A 23,285-nucleotide genomic window follows, 5' to 3' on the forward strand; every position below is an offset into this window, starting at 1 on the left:
TAAAGGTGGAGCTACTTTATATACTGCAGGGTAGCTTAGGTTATCATAATACATGATCATTTATTGATTATAGTGATATATAATAACAATCTGAATCTGTAAATTAACTAGTAGCAAAAGCTGTCACATAAATGTAGTGAAATAGAAGAAAAAAGTACCTCAAAATGTGCGTAGTTAATTTCCACCGCTGGAAAAGCAAACTGACCTCAGAGCAGTTTCAGTTGTGTTGCAGCCTCCTCCACTTTGTCACAGGATGGTTATTTTAGGTTGCTTCACTCATCTTTCAACCATCTGTCCTCTCTGTCTTAAATGTGTTCTCTGCTGTCCTCAAAGGACTTTCCACTGTCCTTTAAATGAAGACAAACTGCTGCATGTTGACCTGTGGAGTTTGCTCTGTCTCAGCCATGTTTCATCTCCTGATGTGTAGGTCTCTGTCACTGTCATTGGACTTAACATTGTTCTGCTCATGTTTGGTGGGTGTTTTTTTTTTTTTTTTTGCTTCTGACTTGCACTGAGATGCTTTATTTATTGGAGATCCTCCTGAGCGGCACTCCAGCCACGTCTATCACATCCCCACTGCTTTTCTCCTCTGTGTAAAGCCCACTTTGAATAGATGCAAGCTTTCAAAGCTTTCCTGAGATGTTTGCACTTGTCTTTCACCTCAGTGTGGTTTGGCACAGCCTGTGTCCTGTGGTGAAGAGTCCAATAAACCCAGACTGGGTGTCTTTGTAAAGCTGTATCTGGCCGAGAGTCATGTTCTCTTTCTCCACAATGATGGTAGGGAGTACAATGTTATACTTACTTCTGTGTAATGGCCAAAATTATTAAAATAAGACTGTATACTGTAATTAAAAGGAAATTTAGTATATGGATTGTAGGAGAACACTGCAGCTAAAATATCATTTTCAATTTTAATCATTCTATTGATTTTTTCCCACTAAATAATCATTTAGACTACACAATGTCAGAAGTTATTGACAAATCAATAACAATCAATAACAATACTACAATACTCCAATGTTCTATGAATGACTTAATCAATTAATTATATATATAAATCAACTAAAACTTTTCAGCTATTAAACATTCAGCTCTAAAGTCAACATTTTATTGCTTTATACCATGAAAATAGATACTGTAGGTATTGTTTAAGCATATAAGTTTGCCAAGTACTTGACAGAGGATTAAAACCAAGATTTATTCAAATTGGTCAAATATTTGAAACCTTTTTCTAATACATAAGGTTTAAGCCATGGCTGCTTTGGGAGCTCTGTAACAGTGGCAGCAGAGAGATCATTTAAGGGACAGTGAAGGAGATAGCGTTCCTCTCATTAGCACAAATTATTACAAGCCTCCAGTGATGGGGAGCGGAGCAGTTTACTGGTCTGCTGTCTCAGTGGATAAATCAAAGATGAACAAACGGTCTGCTAAACGCAGTGCCAGTTAAACTGTGGTGTATCGAGCAGGACCAGGACAGGAGCGGAAGGGAGAGGGTCCACTGGGGAACTCAAACAGAAAGACAGGGTTATGAGAGGGTGAGGTCTCCATCAGGGCCTGTCGTTTCTTGCGGTCCCGCCTCTGGTAGCGGAAGTTAAAGGGCGGACGCAGCGCCACGGGGCCTCCGATCTCCTCAGAGGACGAATCAAATGGCCCAGTAGCTGGTGGCTGTTGTTGCTGGTTGACTAGCACTTCAGCTGATTCACTGGAGGAGGAGCTGAGGGGGGTAGAGGGGTTAACTGCAACTGAGGGGTCAAAAGGCACAGGGTGAATGGGTGTGGGGTCAAAGGGCACAGGGTGAATGGGTGTGGGGTCAAATGGTGCTGGTTGAACAGCAGGGGGCAATGTTGGGTCAGAAGGAACAGGCTGTGGATCATTTCCTGGGTCATCAATCGGAGGAGGGAAGGTCAGGCTCGCGGGGTCTTGAGGGAGGTCGTGACCCTGCGGCTGTAGTGGTCTGAGGATGTCCACATTCTGCAGACAAACAGACAACATCACACCAAACTGACATGTTGCAGCCTCACTCCACTGACTGTAAAAAGAGTTTCAGTCATGCAATATTACATTACATACCACAACTCCAGAGAGAAACGAGACGACAACATAATTACAGCACGGAGCCGTACAATTTTAAATCTCACACATACGTTTTAACACACACAAGCACAACACACATTCGGAGACACAAGCACTGCACGTAAGATACGACAGAATAATTATATGGCCAGTGGCATCCATTCAGAAAGTTAAATTATCATTTTAAAGGTTGCTTTAGTAAGATCTGAATCAAAACACAGCATAAAACGATCATCAAATCTGGGTCACACAGCAGCTTATTATATTCCCAGCTCACAGTCCCACAGTGTGACAGGACTGACACTTCCTGTCATGTTTTACTGAAGTATTTGCACTTTACTCACTTTGTGACTTATGTCTTTTAATTCTTCTCTTTCTTGGGTTTTTTTCTGCTGTGAGTATTAAACCTCTCTGCTGCTGTATTGAGGTATTTAATGTGCTGTCATGTCATTTCACTGAGGAGAATGGAATAAAAACATATTTTTTAGTCTGTGAGGTCAAACTTCACATGCATACTGCAGTTGAAAGCATCCTCAAAAATCTGATTTATTTTTCATGTTTGTCAAGAAAAAACAAGAAAGCTTTGAAAATAGTAGAACTATTCAAGGTGCATGTAAATAAGCTGGAGTTTTATTGTTTATGTTATGTTTTCTTCCTTCCATCTTTTGTTAGGACATATCAGTGATCTATATTTGTTGTTGTTTTTTGGCTCATTTACCAAATGACTGCTGCCACTTTGGGTTATTTGACTCATATAAAGATGGTAAATATTTATTAAGTGCTTCCTGTACCTGAACTTTGAACATCTCACAGGACACCTGCACATCAGGCTGGTCGTTCATGTCTCCATACACAGATCCTGTACAGAAACCTGCAGTCTGAGAGGAGACAAGGCATTTTATTACACCACTGAGTAACTGAAAAAAAAAAGATAGAGTAGGACAGGTGAAAAATAGAAATTAGAAATTAAAAAGAAGGAGAAGGAGAAGACCTGTCAGCTTTTCTTAATGAAAGAATCAATTACTGCAGCCTTTTAGTGATGACAGTTTTAAAAGTAGAAATTAATCTGTCATGTCATTAAGTAGCACTTCCAGGAACTGCTGCAGTGATGGTAAACAAGACTCTGGCAGATCTCTAATGTTTGTTTTTGAGTTTTTAGAACAACATTTATTAGTGTCATAATAGTAGTGTCAGACTGTCATCACAGAAATCCATTTTTTAAATAAATGGAGCACCTTTAGACAGTGTAGCTCTATGATATCGCTGATTTGAGCCTTTTTGTCTTTTTGTTTTTCTATCATGTCCATCTATCCTGGACGGAAATCAAAACTGAAACTGAAAATTACAGGCTAAAATATCTTGTCAGTATTTAGATTTTGGCCTATTTTTGCTTCCATAACATGACTTCTTTCAGACCAGCGCAAAGAAAGTGTCCAAATCACGCATTTAGGTTTTTTACTTTGTCTATTTGCCTCTGTAGATTTCAATTACAATACATCTCTTCAATGGCCATTTTCCTAAAATAAGTGTTTTTCTCATATCCTATTCACCTGTAGTGTCTTGCTTTAACCTATATCAACCATTTAATGACCTATTGTTTTATCAGAAAAATACATTGTATCAAAGATGCAATGATAATTTTGATTATAGTCACCTCTGTGTCAGAGCTGAGTGTCAGTCGCTGGCAGGTGCCTCTTTCTGTCACTCCCTCTGGACACTGTTGGACTGTGTACTCCACAAAACTGGCTTTCACCGGCACATCCTGCAATATGGAAATAATATGGTGAGAAAAGGGCAAACTGCACAAATAAAAACATAAAAACACTCATATGCTGGCAGATACAGACGTGGTATGGTTCTGTGCTGTAATGTAATGGCTATCAGCTTGGTTTTAGAGCACAAGAGATGATACCTAAGCTGGACTATCTAATGCAAAGAGGAGCAATACACTGAGCTTGAGTCCCCAAGCGAACGATTCAGTTTCTCATTTGCTCCCTGAACAAAAGCCTGGCCAGACAGTAAGGTCTAAAACGCCTTCAGTAATCCTTTGCAACCTTGCCAGGCTCTTGCATCATTATGGTTATTGTGGAGCAGTAATGGTTCTCATCTGGCACACAGAAGCTCAAAGGTGCAGTGTACCGTCTGCTCATGTACACCCAGAGATTATTCTTAAGTGTAATTTTCCAATAAACACAACATTCAACACATTGTTGTGTAATGAAATCAGCCCAGGAGCTTTGTCTCTCCCAATAAACTTAATGACTGTGTGTCTCTTCGTACCTGCGCTGCAGCTCTGGCGATCCTCTTCACCCCAAGTCCTGCATCGAGCTTCGACTGCCTCTTATAGGCTGTTAGAGTGACCTGAGCGGCGCTCACAGCCTGTGGGCTGTCCTCGGGAAGCAGGAGGGGGCAGGTTGGGCAGGTCTTCTGGAGCTTCTCTGGGGGGTCTGCAGGAACCAGACAATAATATGGTTAAAGAGAAATTTGCAAATAAATAAAAGCAATAATTTGTAATATTAAGTGAAGCTGAATCAGAAATAAAACATGTTTTGGCACATCTCTTGTTAATGGTTTGATAAAGCTCCTCAGGTGTTTATATTTGTTCCGGCAGATAAACTTTTCCCAAGATTGTGTAAGTGTAATTGTGTAAGTGTGCACAGATCATGCTTGACTGATCGTTGGTTCAAGATTCGTTAAGAAAAACAAACAAACAAATATATTTTTTGGAGTTTGAGCACAGTGAGAATAACTTAAAACACCTGTGTAGATTGTGTAGATGTTCAGCGATCTAAGGAATGAATATGTAAAGCTCAGTTTGGGATTAGAGTGAAACCAATAGACATTTTCATGGACGACATTTTGATTTGCAATAGCGGGCAACACACAGGTGTGACTAATTACATTAATTATGGCTCAGTTCCATTTAGGTATTCCGGTAAGTCATTATTAATGCCATTAGTTACACCTGCGTGAGACAAATTACAACGTCTACAGTGAGAAATTTCGGCTCTACAATAAATTTTCTTTTCTTTTTCCTTTCCTTTTCTTTGAGACTCATAAACTGAACAACTGTACTACCACAAATATTTGTAGTTTAGTGTTTTCTTCCCCTTATATTTTCCACCTTGTTGACAAATTTAAACCTGCACCAGCAGTTGCAAGAGCCACAAGGTACTACAGTTATTGATTAAGATATAGAATTGTACAGTATTCCTCGTAACACCATATGGCACAATCTATAAACTTTGGTCTCTTGATAGTATCATGTTGTAAAATTTTACTTGATTCAATCACAAGGGGATTCGTGTGCATGCCAGCGTTTCCGCTCTGTATACAACGGCCATCTGCCGTATCAAACTGATGTATGAACTGTGTGACACTGGTAATATAACTGTGTGTTGATGTTACCTGGCACCAGAGCGCAGTCGTAGCTGTACAGGTAGGAGTAGCCCTCTGGTGTGTGGAGGATGGTGGTGTTGCAGTTGCCAGAGATTTGCTGAAAATAACAGTCATTGTCACAATCACAGGCACCATGAGTAAAAAGATTTGACAACGTATGATATAACTGAAGCAGTAAAATTCCAAGAAACAAAATGACTTTAAGTGTGTGTATGTGTGTGGTCTTGAACTTTTATTTATGTGAAGACCAGAGTGTTTAGTTGGAAAGTGATTTGTCCTCCTTCTTCAAATGTTAGATTTTAGGTTTCAGGTTAAAATTAGATTTTAGGTTGGGACTACACTGCAACTTATATAGTATGATGATTGTATTATTTGTTAGTATCAAATGAAATACAGACTACTGACTGTTTTCCAATAAGATAAGAAAATAAGCTTTATTTTCTTAAACTGCATCTTGTGTTATATCAGTGAGGGTCAACACAAGTATAGGACAAATGCAAACATATGTATATGTGTGTGTGTGTGTGTCCTACAGTCTCCATGAATGGTCTGACGTCACAACGTTTCCATGGCTTTGGGCTAAGTGTGTGACACTTGGTCTCAAGGACATCCAGGTCCAGGTAGTACACATTGCCTGCTGGGCCCTGATATGCACAATGCAAACACAAGTAAGAGAGAGAGAGAAAGAGGAGGTACAAACAATGCTGTGTAGTTACATTTTCTGGCGCTAACATAACAAAATAGAAGTGCCGCATGAATGCTAGTGTATATCAGAGGCTCAGATTTGAGAGAAGTCCTCTGTCAAGTACCTTCATTTGTTCAGATAAGGAACCATTTATGTGGCGCTCTGTGTAATTCCCTATAACACTTTGTTCTATATTGATTTGGGCTGTAGTGCTGAAAACAAATGTTAACACTTTGACCAGGTGTAATGGCAGCCTTTTCAGGTCATGAAGTTGAACCGATCCTCTTAAAACCTGATCTATCCCACAGTCGGGCTACAATAGCCTTCAGCTGCTGACAGCATGAAGTTCATAAAGCCTGTTTGTCCCAGCGGTCCTGTACTGAAATGACCTGGACTTTATTAACAGTCTCTTCAGTCCTAAAGGCCTTTTTTTCATGAGGCGTGAAAGAGGATGGCTTCTCATTTCATGACTTAAAATTATGTACTTCAATTTCAACGTTACATTTATTATAAGCGACATGCACTGATGGTGGTCACTCACAGCAAAATGCAGACAACAAATATTTATAGTTGTTTTTGGGCTTTAGTGGTTGCACCCTAATGTAACTGCTGCTATTTTTCATGCCTTTGATGTAGTCCAGTGGTTCCCAAATTGAGGTTTGGGGACTCCAGTAAGTCCTTGAGAGGCAGAGATTAATTTTATCATCATTTCCCACAAGGGAGAGTCAGCGCTTTGTGACAATGTAAGAGGATGGTTTCTGATTAGACCTTTGACTGTGCACAGTCATTTTTACCAACAAAACATAAATCTTATCAGATGGACCCCACTGACATGAAGATTGGCCACGGCTGGTTAAACCTATCAGTGTGTGACCCTTTTTCATCACAGGGATGTTTGGGTATTTCAGCAACAACACAAGGGAAAATAACCTTTCCACACCACTTCCTTTGTTAAACATGTACATATCACCCGCTGACAGAAAAAGTACAACATCCCCAGGCAGTTTTTCCCACTGAGCATTTGTCTCTGTACTGACCTGAGCTTGCAGGTAGACATTTGCAATGCGGTTCAGGGCAAACTTATAGCCGTCCTCGCGATCTTCATTGATGTAAGAGACAGCCAGACGAGACAGCTTCTCCACTGCCTTGTCGTTACAGGGAACGGGAGCGAGTTCAATGGGCGCCAGTGCAACACCCTCACCAAGCACGATGGATAGCAGGGGTAATAGCAGCACTAATGTGCAGATGGACTTGGCCATGGTGGCAGCGTTTCAGGCATCAACTAAAAAGACAGAGCCGGTTTAAAGTCAAGTTTGTTCTCTTGTGTTTGCGCTCGGTGGAGGCAGTGACTTTTGGAATCAAAACAGGACAGAGATGTTGAAATGAAGCCAAGGACAAAGTTTATTTAATGGCAGAGAGCTGATATTTGTGAATGAATGTCCCAGTGGTTTGTTCAAACAGGAGAGCACTCATTCACAGACAAACAGAATGAATGTCAGAATTTTAATTCATAATACTCCTGTGTTTATATGCGTGCATTAATAACATTCAAAGCTGTTTAATTTGTTTTAATCCTGACTTGATGTATATTGTGATGTATATTGTGTATTTATGAACATGAAATTAGTGCAACAGTTCCCCCAATGTATTATAACTAACACCAAAGAATAATAGGTCATTAACTATGGTTGTAATTGCAGCATGTCACCACTAGGGGTCACTGTGATTCTAAAGTGCTGTACTGAGGGGAGTTCTGGTGAAGCTGTTTGTCCATCAGACAGAACTGGGTTAATGACTTACTGATATCAACAGAATTAATTACTTTCAGCATTAAACTTACTGTTGTCTCAGGACCCTGTAACTCTGATATTTGTGTTTTCTGCCTTAATTTTACAGAAAGAAAACCTCAGTGGCCCTTAATCTCTCTTAATTTACTTTATCATGGTAAATAGGCAATGGTAATTATTCCATATCAGTGTGTTTCAGTGTTTGCAAAAAACAATTTAAAAGCATTTCTTACAAATGGGAAATATAGTACATATAGTTGTTTTTATTTCAAAGCAGTTAACAGTGTAACTGGGCTTGACTGTGTGTTATGGGTGGGGTTCACACTTTAGGAGCAGTCAGATTGGTTCCATTGTTCACGACACCATCGATTAATGTCTGTGACTGCAGTTGAGCACAGACTGGGACACAAAGAAGTGCACATACACTCACTCTATCTCTGTCTATGTAACACAAACACACATTTGATTTATCTGAGTTTATACAGAGATTTCTTTCAGTCTGAAACATAACACACAAGTGATTCAAAAAAAGAAATAAAATGTGTATTTTTAAAGCAATAGCGTACAACCCTCTGGTGAAGAGTTGATGAGAAGATTAATACCACTGCCACTACCATCTGTCTGTGAAATCTGGAGCTGGGAGACAGTTAGCTTAGTTTAGCATAAAGACTGGGAACAGGGGAAAGCAGCTAGCCAGGCTCTGACTCTCTGAAGCTCACTTGTGTTTTATCCCATTTGTTTAATCCATTCAAAAACCAAAGTGTAAAAACAGCAACTCTCTTTCTTACAGGGGGATTATGTGTCAGACAATTTGTTGGCTGGGAGCATAAACTTCAGAGTCTCCGCTGGCAACGGTGACACATAATCCCCCTGTAAAATGGCGAACTGTCATTTTTCCACTTTGCTTTTGCATGGATTAAACAAAAGAGATATTACCTGTTAATTGATGGGCTTTAGAGGTGGTGTTAGGAGGATTTTGTTGCCTTTTCTTACCTTTGGACAGAGCCAGGCTAGCTGTTTCCCCTGGTTTCCAGTCTTTGTGCTAAGCTAAGCTAACTGACTGATGGCTATAGCTTTGTATTTACAGACATGAGAGTGGTATTAATTAATTAATGGTTTTATTTCTATATTTGCACATTAATAAATACAAGTATTATGAAAATATATATGTTCACGAGGACACATATATATAAAGTAGGAACCTTAAAGCTTTTACAAAGGTCTCTCCAAAAAACACAAGATAAAGGGACAGTTAGATACTCTACAGTCTACTACTACTACCACCAGTGCTTAAGAAAAGCACAATATTTAAGTTTAATATCCACAAAACAGCACCTCTATCTATGTACAGAAATATTTAGATATATTTAAATGGAAAATTTAACCACATTACTGGAATATAAAGATGATGATGTTCTGTCTACGAGTATATGAATGAATGATTGCTGAAATAAAACTGTGATAATGAGAGTAATAATGGAAATGTGGAGCTGCTGCTGTTCCCAGCTGCCATTCAATCTTGAGATTTACTCTAAACCATTAGAGTCCATAATTATCAGTTAAGAAACAGTTTGTTTATATGTTTGATGTGGGTGATTTGTTCACTTCTGGGGTTGTTGTTTGGTTGAAAGTGTCTACCTTGAGTGGTTAAAATATTTAACATCAAATTCAAGTGTAGTGGGTTCTTTTCACGAGCATCTGTCCAGGGATAATCATTTAATCCATTTCAAATATTCACTGAACCAGGTTCAGCTCTCAACAGAGGCTGGAGGAGAGAGAGAGAGAGACTCACTCAGCAGAACAAATTCTGCTAATATCAGAAGAAAAAAAAGAGCAGCCTCAGTGTTGTGTGTGTTATTGTGTGACTGTGTGAATTTGTGCATGTGTGTGTTTTCATACAAGAGAATGTGCGCTGGTGTTTGTCTGTGCGCACATTTGACCGTGCAGAGCCATGCATGCATGCGTCAGTGTTACCGGCAGCCAGTTGTGTTGCAGCAGAAAGCAGAAAGAGTCTGTGGGGGAGAGATAAGAACGGCGAGCCTGCTCCAAGGACTCGCTCCACCAGCACATCGCCAGACCCAAGTTAGACAAACCTCCTTTGATGTGAGCACAGAGTAATCTCCCCTTCTGCTCGCTGCGGAGAGATGCCACAATGTAGTGATGCCCAGGCCCAGATAGGATGGGGCTGCTGCCACTGGGGCTCCTGCTGTTCACTTTGTACAGTGATGAGCCTGGGGTAAGAGAAGAGAAGAGAAGAGAAGAGAAGAGAAGAGAAGAGAAGAGAAGAGAAGAGAGGAGAGGAGATGAGAAGAGTTTCCCATGAAACCTGTTTTGAAATGTTTCACTGGAGTTACTCGTAGTGGAAAGTTTTACTCTGACATGGTCTTTCAGGGAAGTTCATTAGTGTTGTTTTCAGTGGACAATTTCAGCCTTGCATGGTATAAATGCTGTTTCACAGACTTTCCCACCTTGCCAAGAACACATTTCTGGGGGAAATACTGGCAGAAATCTCCTCCTGTGTCACATCGCCTGCCAGTAGGAGAGGAAAAGAATTGTTTTTTTTACTGCACTGCACATTTTAAGGGGGAAAAGAAGGCCAATGCCATTTCTCCTCTTTCTCTTTCTAATCACATTCTACCTGGGATTTGTGTGTCTCAGTCAGAGTATTTACATTTTATCTTTTATCATTACTTTGTCCATCTCTCACAGATATGTGTGGATGAATAGAACAAAATTACAGGATGGCAGCCAGCCTTTATCTTTAGCAAATTATCCTCTTTATCTCCATCTCACATGCTTTCATTCACATCCACACTTTCTTTGCCTTTGTCTTCTCTTTTGCTTTTTATCTCTCACTCTCTGTTCACTGTTTCATTCTGTTTTTTCTTTCTTGTTTTTTTCTTTCACAAGATGCTGCTGGGATTTCTCTCTTATCTTATTGGTCACAGTCTGCAGAGAGAAGGGAGGACATTAGCATGGAGTGAGAGGAGGAAGGGGGATAATTCCCTCATTTAATTGGTTTCAAACTTTTCTCCCCTGGAAGACCTGCTTTCCTACACTGTTGTGGCCAAAACACGAACACTGATGCTAAACCCATTAAATTTCACTGTAATTGGTCAAGCTATGAGCTCATGTTAGCAAAGCTTTCACAGTTGATTGGCATTCTTTGCAGCACTGGTCACAAATCCCTGTCATTTTCCTTGGATAAAGTAGTCAGCTTTACACTCTTAATTTTTTCCATCATGTATTCAGCTTCTCTTTCAGCAGCTGCAGGAAGTAAATAAGAGCAGGACACCCACACTGAAACATTAGTTGTAAGAAAGAAAGAAAGAAAGTTTAAAGCTGCATTTAATGTAACATGCTAGGTGGCTAAAAAGAAAAGAAAGTCCACAGTGAGCTGACAGATCCATTCCCCTGATGTACTATATCATGTCCTTATTAATTTAATGGTAAATGCTTTGGCAATTTGGTATTACAGGAGGGGACGGGTAGCTGGTTAGCATGCTAACTTCAGCAGCAAAAAAGAAGTGGTAGAAATAGAAGCAAAAAAGAGCAAACACTGGCTTTGTTTTCTGCCACTGAAGGCAGCTCTTGGCAAGTAAAGGAATTAAGTTTGCAACATTTCTTCTAGACTGGTAAGTAAACAGCTATTAATGCTAACATTGGTTTTATAGCAATAGCAAAAACAGACATACAGCAGCTTTAATGACAAATTTAAATCAAACATTTACTCCCATTTTAATGGTGCTTTTGTCCCCACTACCTGTGTCTTTAGCTTCTAGCTGTTCAACATGTTTCACTAGTGAATTTGTCAGCGCTTGTTGCTGAGACCAGTTGCCTGCTGCAGCTGGAAATGGGCTCAACCATTACTTATCCATATATAGATATGCTGTATAACCAAAACACTGACCTGAAAAGAGGCCAGAAAGTTCCTCAGAGGTAGAGAGGGGTGATAATTCATGGTGACCCTCTGTCACACCGCACATCTTAAGTTTAATCACTGTTTGAATAAAAAACTACCAGCTTGTTATTCCCAGAGTTTTCTGCGACACTTGAAATAAATTAGAGTGAGTGAGACATTTGTCAAAACTGATTTAAAGACAACATGAGACGCAGATGAGCTTCTGAGCCATTTCAATAAATGATACTAGCACAGTGCATCGGTTTGAGTCCCAGAGAGAAAATACAGAGAACATAGTCATGTCAGGGCATAATATAGAAACCCAGAGCTGGGATGATGACGCACAGTATGAGAGACTGGCTCAATCACATCCAGTGATTGAAGTACCATGTGTGGTACTCCAAACTCCAGCACTCATGATGCATTGCCCACTCCTCATTTTACCTCCTCGGCCATCTCTAAGATGTATCACGACCAGTCACCTGCTACCCACTGCCCCAGTGGATGTAACTGCCAGTAATGCAAACAATATATATATATGTGTGTGTGTGTGTTTGGGAGTAATATTGTTGCTGTTTGGAAAATGTGATAACCTCTGCTTGACATTTATACTTCCAGCTTGTATGTGTGCGCATACATGTCTGTATTCAGCACTTATTTACAGTGGAGTATTTGAAAGTCATGTGCAGGTGGTTGCCAGTGTACCTATGTACCCTTCTCTGTGTGTGCATATAGTGTTTTCATGTGTATGTGTGTGTGTGTGTGAGAGAGAGGGGGGGTTAGGGAGAAGTCACTGAGTCAATGCATGACCTTGTCTAACCGACTGGGTATCAACCTCATGACAACTAAAACTTTTTCAGCCCTAAAGCCTATTTATACACCCATACAGGCCTCTTTGATGTCTGCACTTAAAAGCACCACTAACTCACCCTGGAGGAAGAGCCTGGCACACAGAGGATGCTCTGGATGTCTCAGACTGTGTGTGAATGTGTGTGCACGTGTGGGTGCGTGTGTACACGCTTCTGGGTATACGTGCAAATGTGTGTGTGCATGTACGTGTATATATGTGTCCGCGTGTGTTTAGCTTCATGATGACGAACCATTTTTTAACTTTCATATTTCTAGACTTTACACCTCTCATCCCTTTTATGTCCATCTGCTCCAACATCTGAGGTGCAGTCTTTGTTTTGGGCCAAGATGTTTTAATGAGAGTTTTAATAATCCACCTTCTGTCTAAGTCCAAACCTGTACTATAATGTTTCAGATTGTTGAGTAGATATACTGTACCTGTGTCTTTCCTTTCAACAAGCCACTGATCTGCTAGCCCACATTGTTCTTCTCAGTCTGCCTTATGTAGCACAGACTTGGGATGTCCTTGGCAGAACGCCATTTCAATTATCTTTCGCTTTCACTTTCTCCAGAGTAATCTTTTAATCTTTCTGCTATCCACCTTAGTCTCAGCCCAGTCTTTGAAAATCACATACCATTTTTTTCCTCTCTTTAATGTCCATCAAATATTGAATCTTTTTTTTTCTATTTTAGCTTACTGCTGTGCAGAAGCCAGTTGCATGCTTCAAGGTAATATTCTGTGACATTTTCTTTTCAAAATATGCCAGTTTTGCTCTTCTTTATCTTTAATTGATATGAGACAACAGTGATTCAACTTTTACCAGGCTCATGACTGCTTCTACATCAGCTGTTTAATTTAGCTTGAAGTTCTTGTTGCGAGACGAATTTGTCAGCATTGATCATTGTGACATGACGTGTTTGGCAGTTCCATTTTTCTGGATTAATCAGAGGAGAGTAACTTAAAGGCACCCTTTGGAGTTCTTGACAGCAATGTTTTGATGAGTGTTTGTGCATTGTGCGCTCCTATGAATGTATGCACACACATGGGTGACACACCACTCATTAATAGACAGGAAGTGGTAATGTGGTAAATAAAAGCAGCACTGCACCACCACAATACAGAGATGAAGAGGACATATTTCCAAAAGTCTTAAATGTAAACATAACTCTACAAGGTACCTTTAATACTATTCTGTGAGCGTAATGCTTCACTGCCTTTTCTGGTTGAGTCAGTTAGGTTCCCATTAAGTGTAATGCCAAAGTGAAACAGAGTGAACTCTATATGGAGAATAATGTGTTTTTTGAGGTTAAACAAAGTGTGTAAACTGAAAAATGACATGTTGCGACATTGCTGTGTTTATCGACAGCTGCTACTCATTAATTGCTGGGGCATCATGCTGCTGCCACTGCTGATGTTCTCTCTCTTTACTTGGGTCTGTTCGGGTTGAAAACGTTTCAGATCAGGTCTAATTACCCCTGGGTCTCTCCAGTTGGGATTTTTCTCTTAGAATAAAAAGATGTATCTTGGGTTCACACAGGTTTTCTCTGGATCAGTGTGAGAACAGACCCAAGAAACTGGGCCTGTCAGGCCCTTTACCAACACTACCAGCACCTGTAACAACACCTAAAAGTGATGTCATGGTGTACTGATCACATGTCTACATCACTGTAGCAAGGTCAGAAGAACCATAGGAGGTCATGTTCACCTGCTCTTTAAATTATAATTAATAATAATGCTAATAATTTTACTATCATCTAATGGCACCAGCATTCCTCCAACCCAAAACCATGATCTTTCCTTAAACCTAACCAAGTCATTTTGTGCCTAGACCTAATTAAACATAACCATATCTTTGTGAAAGCATAAAAAGGTTGGACATTTATTTTTAATAGTTTATCTGTAGCATATATCCTAATTCAGGTAATGCTCCTATGTATTGTATTAGAGGGAAGGGACAAACAGCCAATATGGTCATTTAAGGTAGAGGACCTGTTGTTTCATTGACTTCAGCTCGATTGATCCTGGTTTGATTTGATTTGAATGAAGACAGCTAGTTAGGGTAAAATAAAAATTCAGGTCCCAGCACCACTCCCACACAGTCTGTCTCTTTGTCTGACTACCAGTCTTTGCTTGGCTGCCTCTGACCAACTATCTGCCTGATTGCACTCTCTCTCTCTGTGTCTCCCTGTCTGTCTGTCTCTGCCTCTCTCTCTCCCTGCCCATCAGATCAGTGTTGCTCACAGCCAGGGAGAGAGGAGGTGTGAAAAGCTCATGCAGAGAGAGCAACCCTAGGAAATGCCAGCCAAAGAATGACTGAAACAAGGAAAGTGTGTCTGCGCATGTGTGCGTGACTGATTGTGTGTGTGTACATGTAGTTGTTTGTGCAAAGTTGTGTTTGTGTGCATGTGTGTGTTTGTGTTTCATGTCATTCCCTTCTCCCTAGTTTTCTACCTGTCTGATTCCCTTCAGCTGAATGGATAAGACCGTCGGCCTGACAGTGTTATAATGCATGGCACGAATATCAAAACTCTGTTGTTTTAGTCAAAAGGGGGGCTGCTATAAATACGCTGTCACATTCACACACTTGTATGCATCAGAATGCAAAAGCTCACACACACATACTCCAAATATAGAACACATTTACATTTATGTGTAACAGTTGCACACAGCATTTCAGACCCTGAACATGAAATCCATTTTAAGACGTGTGTGCACACCTGCCATGATATTACTGAAGTGGTTGTCCCGACTCAGGATGCACATGAGCGGCACGAGGAACATGATGGTGTAGTCATTTCAACACTTTAATCATAGATGTTTCGACACTTAAATGCTGTAGGAGAGGAAATGGAGAGCTGTGCCCTCTTCCAATGATATTAAGCATTAATGGATAAGAAAAACACTCTACATAATCACATACCACACACACACACACACACCCACACACACACTTCAGTGGCTCCTGAGAGGAACAGACCTGCAGCTTTATCAACCCTGAAATGGGAAGTGGTTTGTGGTATTAAAAAGGAATACGTGACTGTGGCAAGAAAGTGGAGGCAGCCAGGGTGTTGGTCAGGAGCAAGAAAGAGGAAAAGATGGTATACAGGGCAAACAAGGTCCCTGTAATCCTAATTAACCCTCCCACGTGGCATGATGCTATTCCTGAAATGAGCTGCCCTTTAGCTGAGGTGGAAGCTGTAAGTGGAGAGAGGAGCAGGCTGACGGCTGGATGTGTCACTGAAACAGGACACATAAATAATGACAAGCAATAAACAGAACGCACACAAGCAAACCAATTCAGTGCATAAATTGAACACCTCACTGAAATCGACTCTTCTACACCCAAAGGAGTTCATCAACATACCAGCCTGGTTTATGAGAATGCATGTTAGGACGTGCCAACCAAGTATTAGCACCTATAGTTTAAGCTGACATTTCTAAACAAGTTTAAAAGTGGGAGGAGGTACTATTTGTGGATGTATTTTTGTACTACTGTAAAACAACAACATCTTCTATCTATCAACACAGAAACAAAAGAATCTTGTGGATAACTAAGCGATAACTACTTTATGTTGGTCATTGATTTGAGTTATTTCAACTTAGTTTTTGAGGAAAAAGCTGTGTCTGATGTTTTAACCTTGTACTTCTTTCAGAGTTTTGACTCTTGGTCCAAGAGTTTTGACTCTTGGTTAAAATAAGGACAGGGAATCTAGTGCACTATATAGTAAATAGAGAACAATTACAGACACAATCCATGTTTTTCTGTGAGTTTAGTTTGGTGGATGTCTGTATATAAAACAAAGATGATGAGTCTCAGCTGCAGTTCATGTGGAGAAGATGCCAGAGACGCTAATCAGAGCTACAAAAAAATGCAGAAAGCTTCATTGTTAACAGTTGGAAAAAAAAGACAGCACCATAGTTGTCTTAAATTGAAAAGATTTAAAACTTGAATGGGTTATCAGGTTTCTAACCTTAGATTTAAGCTCTGTATTAGTAGCATATGCAACAACATTTGTTTTGGGAGTTGTAGTTTACTTCTCTCCTTACGTTTTTAGACACATAGGCTTGTAACTTTAAGTTTTTGTTATCAAAAAATTTATATTTTCTAATGTACTTTTTCATATTTTGATGTTTCAGTTGGGAGAGTTTGATGCCCATACAAGTCACAAACAGCTGCTTCAAAACTGTTGATCACTTTTATCTTATGAACCCTGGATGCATGAGCTCATCTCTTTTTGCTAACCTTTTCTCAATCAAAAAGAAAACACAGACAAAGGTAAACTGAACATACTCTTGATTTCTTTGAATATAATATTTGGGCTAGGTTTCAAACATGAATAGAGAGAATTTACTCCGACTACAGACACATCAGGCCAGCTACTGATTCCTATAAAAAGTGAAATATTCATTTTTTTCATACTTTACATACCATAAATAAAATCAGACATTACAGACTGATCTTTTTACCTGCCAGTTCGACTGAGCACATGCCTGTGCTGAATGAACATTCAAACCTGTCACACAAATTGGTAGGAGCGATAAAAACAGACTGAGAGTCCCAGACATTTTAAAACAAATGCTTATTTGAAGAGCGATGCTGCTGCTGGAGGTTGGGCCATCAAAGTGTGACCACAAGTGATGACATGGGGCTGGTGCATGATTTAGAGCATTGTAATGAGCTCCAGCCATTGTGTTTCTGCATGTATAATTATGCGTGAATAATGCCACTGAACTGTGCGGGTACCTCCCACTGTGGGTCCCTGTGTAGCCAGTCCCTGTGCTTTCACATCTGGCTAGAGCTTTGAAGTGGCAGGTGTGCCATCTACATGTCACACATACACACATGCATGCATGCATGCGCACGCACGCGCGCACACACAGCACACAACACACACACACACACACACACACACACACACACACACCATGCTGGTGAGTGACAGAGAAACAGAGAGAGAGATAGAGAGAGAGAGAGATAGGCCTTTGTTGGCGAGTAAAAAGAGCAAACACATTGTCGTTTTGGTGTTCAGGGACTGTTTTTGATACAGCATAATCAGATTCATACATCTTACGTTACAGGGGGTTTAATGAACAAAGGAACAGGCTTAAAACCCACATAGTTGTCAGGCAGAAGTCATCCGGGATGAGCAATGACTTCACTCAAGTCTCACTAGTCGCGTGAAAGACCTGATCTAACACGATTTCCCCTCGCAGTAGCACATCAGACTCGCATTTCCTACAAAAAGACGGGATTTACACACATGCACACACACCCACACACATGCAAAAATGCCTTGAAATTATGTGCAACTGAGCCAAAGCCACAGTAGAATAAGTCAAAGAATAACAGAAAAGTCATTGTCAGTTGCCTGGTGTGACTATTCCACACAGGCTCATATACATAAGCGAACATGTCTTGTTTTGTGGGAATGCAATGAGCTGGAAAGTTTGACAAAACTACAGGGCTAAACAGAACTATTTTCTCCTTCTCTGGGGATACATAAATGTGATCCCCAAAAAGCTAATATGTAGATTTTTCTAGCAGCACATGCCGTGTTTTAATCCCCAGTTTATGTTTCATTGCAGAGACACAGGAAGGCAAAAATAACACCGTCTATATACTTCACTTTAGAGGATATTAATTGTCATAGGACCATTATAAGTAATAATCCTGCATTTAAACCCTACTTAAAGTACAGAATAATTATCAACTAAATGAACTTGAAGTATATAAAAACTACTCATCCTGCAGAAAAACATCTCCTGTGACTAATATATTATATTATTAGCTTGTTAATGCTTAAATAGTGATACTTTTTGGAATACTTATTATCTCAGATGTAATTATGTGCAATATAAACGAGGGCTAAAACTGTTATATTTCACTCTGAAATGTATTGGAGTACAATTATTGGGATGCCCATTAGTTGTTGCTTTAGCTGCCTATTGAAACTTTTTTGGCAAATTCTTGACATATAAACCATGTCAAACTGTTCCACTGAGATATGTCTCTATACATCACTGTCTTTTACCATAGCATTGCTGTTTGCCTGAAGTAGTGTATGGTCACCCTTCCCCACCTGCCATGTTAGATACAATATTTAAAAAGAAAATGAAGAATATTGTTGTTTCAATGTTATTCTGTTTCTTAACAGAGTTAATAAACTACATTGGAATCTGTTGTCAACCTTCAGCCAACAGTGAAGTGCTAATTGTGCTGCTCTATTCTGCACTGACTGAAAGATTTTCCAGCTCCTTTTTTTTGGCAGAACTTGACCAGATTATTGAGAAGTGATAAAGTTGCATATCAAATTGTGGAGTAAATGTACTATGTTACTTTCCATCATTGTTTATGAACCACCTTCAGGTCATATGACAGATGATATAAGTGATATAAGGTTATAGGGAAGCCCTGATTCTCAACACACGCACACACAGAATACACTCTGAGACAGAGATCCTGGTTTAAAAATAACCACTGTCTAATTAGTTTTCTGCTCTGCTTTGTGTGTGTGTGTGTGTGCGTGCGTGCACGTGTGTGAGGGCAAGATGGGGCTGCAGCGACAGAGTAATTAAGAGAAACAAGTCTTTGATCTTAATGAGGTTTTTCTACTCTCGTCAGGGAGTGAGGGGATGTGTGGATGTGTGCGTGTGTGTTCATACTTTCTTTAAAATAAATAAATAAATAAAAGTCCCCCAAAATAACCCCCTCTGAAATGAAAAGTAAACTCCAATTCTATGCAAAACAGCAGGGAAGTTTTATCTGTCTGCTCTGGTGACTTTCTGCCTTTTTTTTTTTTTTTTTTTGCAGACTCAGTGTCACTTCTTTGAAATAACAGATTTAGGTCATTTTTAGAGGAAAAAAAAACTTCCTCCATCAGTTTTCATCTTCTCAACTTCATGACTAATTGACTGAAAGATCATTTGAATGCTGAACAGTGGCGGCGGGCGTCCACTCCATTCAGCGGTGAGACTGATGCATCTAAACAACACCAACAAACATGGCCTGCAATCACTCTAGAGGGGGGGTGCTCCACTGAGAACATCATTACTGACTCTGTGTTGTCTGCTAAATCAAAGTAGCTTCCTTGCCTTTGATAAAAGAGCCTGGTGCCGACCAGGGTGGGAGTTTGCCGCTGGGTTACCCAGATGAAAATCGTCCAGTGGTATGCCAAGTTGTGGCTGGCTGGTGTGACTGAACAGAAACAAAAAATGTAATTTAAACACAGGGAAGGGTTTTATGTCATGGATGGACTGAACTGCTTTTTGAAGCCAGATGATTTGTGATGTTCAAATCAAACAGAATAGAACAAGAGTGGAAATGCACTGCACAATACTATCAAACTGAATAAAATATGACTGTATAGTGGAACTGAACTGAACATAATTAGTTCAAGTTCAGTATCATTTATTTACAAAGCCCTGTGTCAGAACACAGCCTCAGAGGACTTAATGTACAGAGACAGAAAGAGGTTTTGTACGTCCAGCTAATCAATCATCAATCACAGGGGAGAAAAAAAGGATGCAATACAGTGAGAGCAGGGGCCAAAACAACACAGGACAAAGAATGGTATGTTTAGGAGACATACCAACACATTTTCCACATTAAACAGTAACAATATTATACATATTTGTCCAGAGAGACGCATGCAAGATTTTCTGATGGAGACATAATTAGCCTGTGCCTTCCATAAACCATTACAAATCACTTTTTAAATCGCTGTAATACCTTGGATGATGTGATAGTGCTATGGTTAAAGTTTGGTTAGATTTAGACACAAATGGTCTTGGTAATACCATAGTTTGGTTTAAAATGGCTACTTTGCCAAGGCTGGGGGAGCTTTGTTGTCATTGTGACAATAATAAACACAACACTTGATTAAGGTTACACAATGATTGTTATCACTGATGCTGCGGTTTTTCCTGGGAGGAGAGTCCTGACACATACAGTAAGAGGTCTTGTGTAACCTCAGATAATCGATGTGTGTGATGGAAAATGTCCAAGAAAACCTTGCTAAGAAAAATTGGGCTTAAATGGTCCTATTTAACTGCAGGAACTCTTCCAAGAACCATTTAAGGTACTTGACTGCTGGAATCTAGACGGTATTTACTAATTTACTTTGTGTCCTGGTGCTTTCTGACAGCCAGGAAAATATCAGGGTTGAATTTTTTCATGCTCTTTAGTTTAGTTTTGAAGCAACAACAAAACAAAACATGTAAAGAAAGCAACATGAACAGTGAATGGTATAGTACATAGTAATAGTGGTAGTTAATCATGTTACACTGATAAAGTGGGTGGATGTACATAAAGCCAAACATGCAGGATTGAAAGGCGTGCAGCATGATGGACCAGAATGTTGTTATCAATAAGTGCCAACTGTTTTGTTCCACTCCTGTCACACTGCAGAACATGAGATGCTTGGAGTTTTCTATTCTGTGTGTTAAAAACAAGCCTCACGATGACTTCAGTATTCAGACTTTTCATAGAAATTGGTTCATGGGATTTGAGCTTGAGGTATTTCTGGTGATATACTGGCAGTGAGGGTTGTGAAGACTAGTTAGAAAATGGTAGATAAAGGTTGGTGCAATCAGAGAGAGTGAGTGAGAGAATTGTTGCTGCTTTGTAGAGAGGCATGCTCTGGTATTTTCAGTCTCTTTTACACCTCTGCATGATTCTTTTCTATCATCCTTTCAAAAAGCTTCATCACGTGATAGTAAAATACAAAAACCAAATCCATTACTCTGCATTTGTTATCTGTAATTGTCTCATTGTATGAATAAATTTCATCTTCATAGGACTGTACAAAACTTTTTGTTCCTGATTTCCTGGTGCTCCTAGTCCCTCTTCAGATTAGTTTAAAAACAGGGTCCAAAAGAGTGATTTCCCACTAGAGTGTCTGAGTGTGTAAGTGCATAGATAACAGTAAAATGGACAGTAATACAGACAAAGCCACTGAGATAAAAAGGTATACTACTGTACTAATATGATGTGGTGGAGAGAGATATGGGACTTTGGCCAGTTCCACAGTCCACATTAGCAAGGGCAGCAGGCACGTCCACTGCTGCGTAGCTGTGTAGAAACATGGCATTAGGCCAGCGTGTGAGAGAGAGGGAGGGGAAAGATAAACAGACAGCCACACACACAGCACGATGCTGAGTATGACTCACACCCTGACTCACATCATTGTTTGGCCATGTACAAATTCCTGTAGAGAGGCGGCAACCAGGAGGAAGCTATTCACCTGCATCCAGTGGCAGGTTTCGGTGTTCATGATGTTTAAATTAAGGCAGGAGAAAACACTGTACAGCTGAGGAGAGAGATGCTGCTAGTGTCTATAGTATACACAACATTAAAACCACTGACAGGTGAAGTGAATAACATTAATCATCTCTTTACAATACAATGTTCTGCTGGGAAACCTTGGGGCCTGGTATTCATCTGGATGTTACTTTGATACATGCCACCCATGTGGACCAAGCACACCTCCCCATGGCAAACACACTCCCCAATGGCAGGAGACTCCCCCAACAGGACGGTGCACCCACCACAACACAAAAACCGCTCAGGAATGGCTCAAGGAGCATGACACAGAGCTCAAGACCTGGCCTCCAAATACCCCAGATCCAAATATGACTGAATATCTGTGGGATGCACCAGAACAAGCCAGATGTTAGAGGCCCCACCCTGCAACCCACAGAACCAAAAGGATCCGCTGCCAATATTTGAGTGCCAGACACCACAGGACACCCTTTATATAAGGTAATACTATAGATAAATACTTAAAGTGGCTGTAATCTATATTTTCATAATGCCAGTGTAAGAGATGACAATGTGAAAACAATTTGACTACCTGAAATGGGTTGCTTGTATTGATGAACCTACAGAGAATTATCACCTGAATCTGCAGCTCTCCTCGGCTTTACAGAGCTTACTGGGGAGTTTCAGCTCATTTTTCAGCTGTCTGGCTGACAGCTTTACTGTTTTGAATTACTCTCATTGTTCTCATAACACTGTTTTTGGCTGCAGCGGGCGGCTGTTATTGGTGAAAAAGTGCTAAAAAGCCACTGTATGCCCCATCTACTCAGCACCAAACAACAGGCAGATGCAATTACAGACCAGGAAGTGAACATAGTGGAACTTTTGGCAACTTAACAACCAGATATTTTCCTTTGAAGTTGGTGGAGACCAAAAACTGAGCTAAAAAGGGAGTCAGTCACCACTCCAAGAGAATGCTAATGTTGCTCCATCACTGATGGATGTGTAATGATATATTGAAGTTCAGTTGTTGTTCATAGCTTGTTTCCTAAATTGCAAAAAACAGCCATTTCAGGTTTAAATTCCAAATTTACACAAGTCAGAGATATTTTAGGGAAATGCTCTGCTGCTGCTGATTTCTTCTGAATTCCAGCTTTAAGAATTCATTTATGTGATGCAATGTTAACAAAAATAACAATCTATCTTGAAAATAGGTTGTTGAAAAAGGAAATTCCTGCAGGCACAGTTTCGAGACATAAAATAGGTCTGGAGGATATGGGATGGGAGAGTTTACGGTCTTCCTCAGAACTACACTAGGACACACAATTTGATTG

At 40.1% G+C, this 23,285-nt stretch overlaps 1 protein-coding gene across 1 annotated transcript; it reads right to left on the reverse strand.

The window, feature by feature from the left end:
• Nucleotides 1-1,179: 1,179 nt before the first annotated feature.
• Nucleotides 1,180-7,486, reverse strand: si:ch211-262h13.5 (uncharacterized protein LOC571127 homolog). The gene is made up of 7 exons (XM_018694024.2): nucleotides 7,195-7,486; nucleotides 6,006-6,116; nucleotides 5,482-5,569; nucleotides 4,354-4,520; nucleotides 3,728-3,835; nucleotides 2,865-2,951; nucleotides 1,180-1,971 (listed from the first exon to the last, which is right to left on the reverse strand). The coding sequence occupies exons 1-7, from the start codon at nucleotides 7,414-7,416 to the stop codon at nucleotides 1,444-1,446; spliced, it is 1,311 nt and encodes a 436-aa protein (XP_018549540.1). The 5' UTR covers nucleotides 7,417-7,486; the 3' UTR covers nucleotides 1,180-1,443.
• Between the last annotated feature and the right edge of the window lie 15,799 nt (nucleotides 7,487-23,285).

Source organism: Lates calcarifer, linkage group LG17 (genome assembly GCF_001640805.2).
Source record: "Lates calcarifer isolate ASB-BC8 linkage group LG17, TLL_Latcal_v3, whole genome shotgun sequence".
Taxonomy (NCBI): domain Eukaryota; kingdom Metazoa; phylum Chordata; class Actinopteri; family Centropomidae; genus Lates; species Lates calcarifer.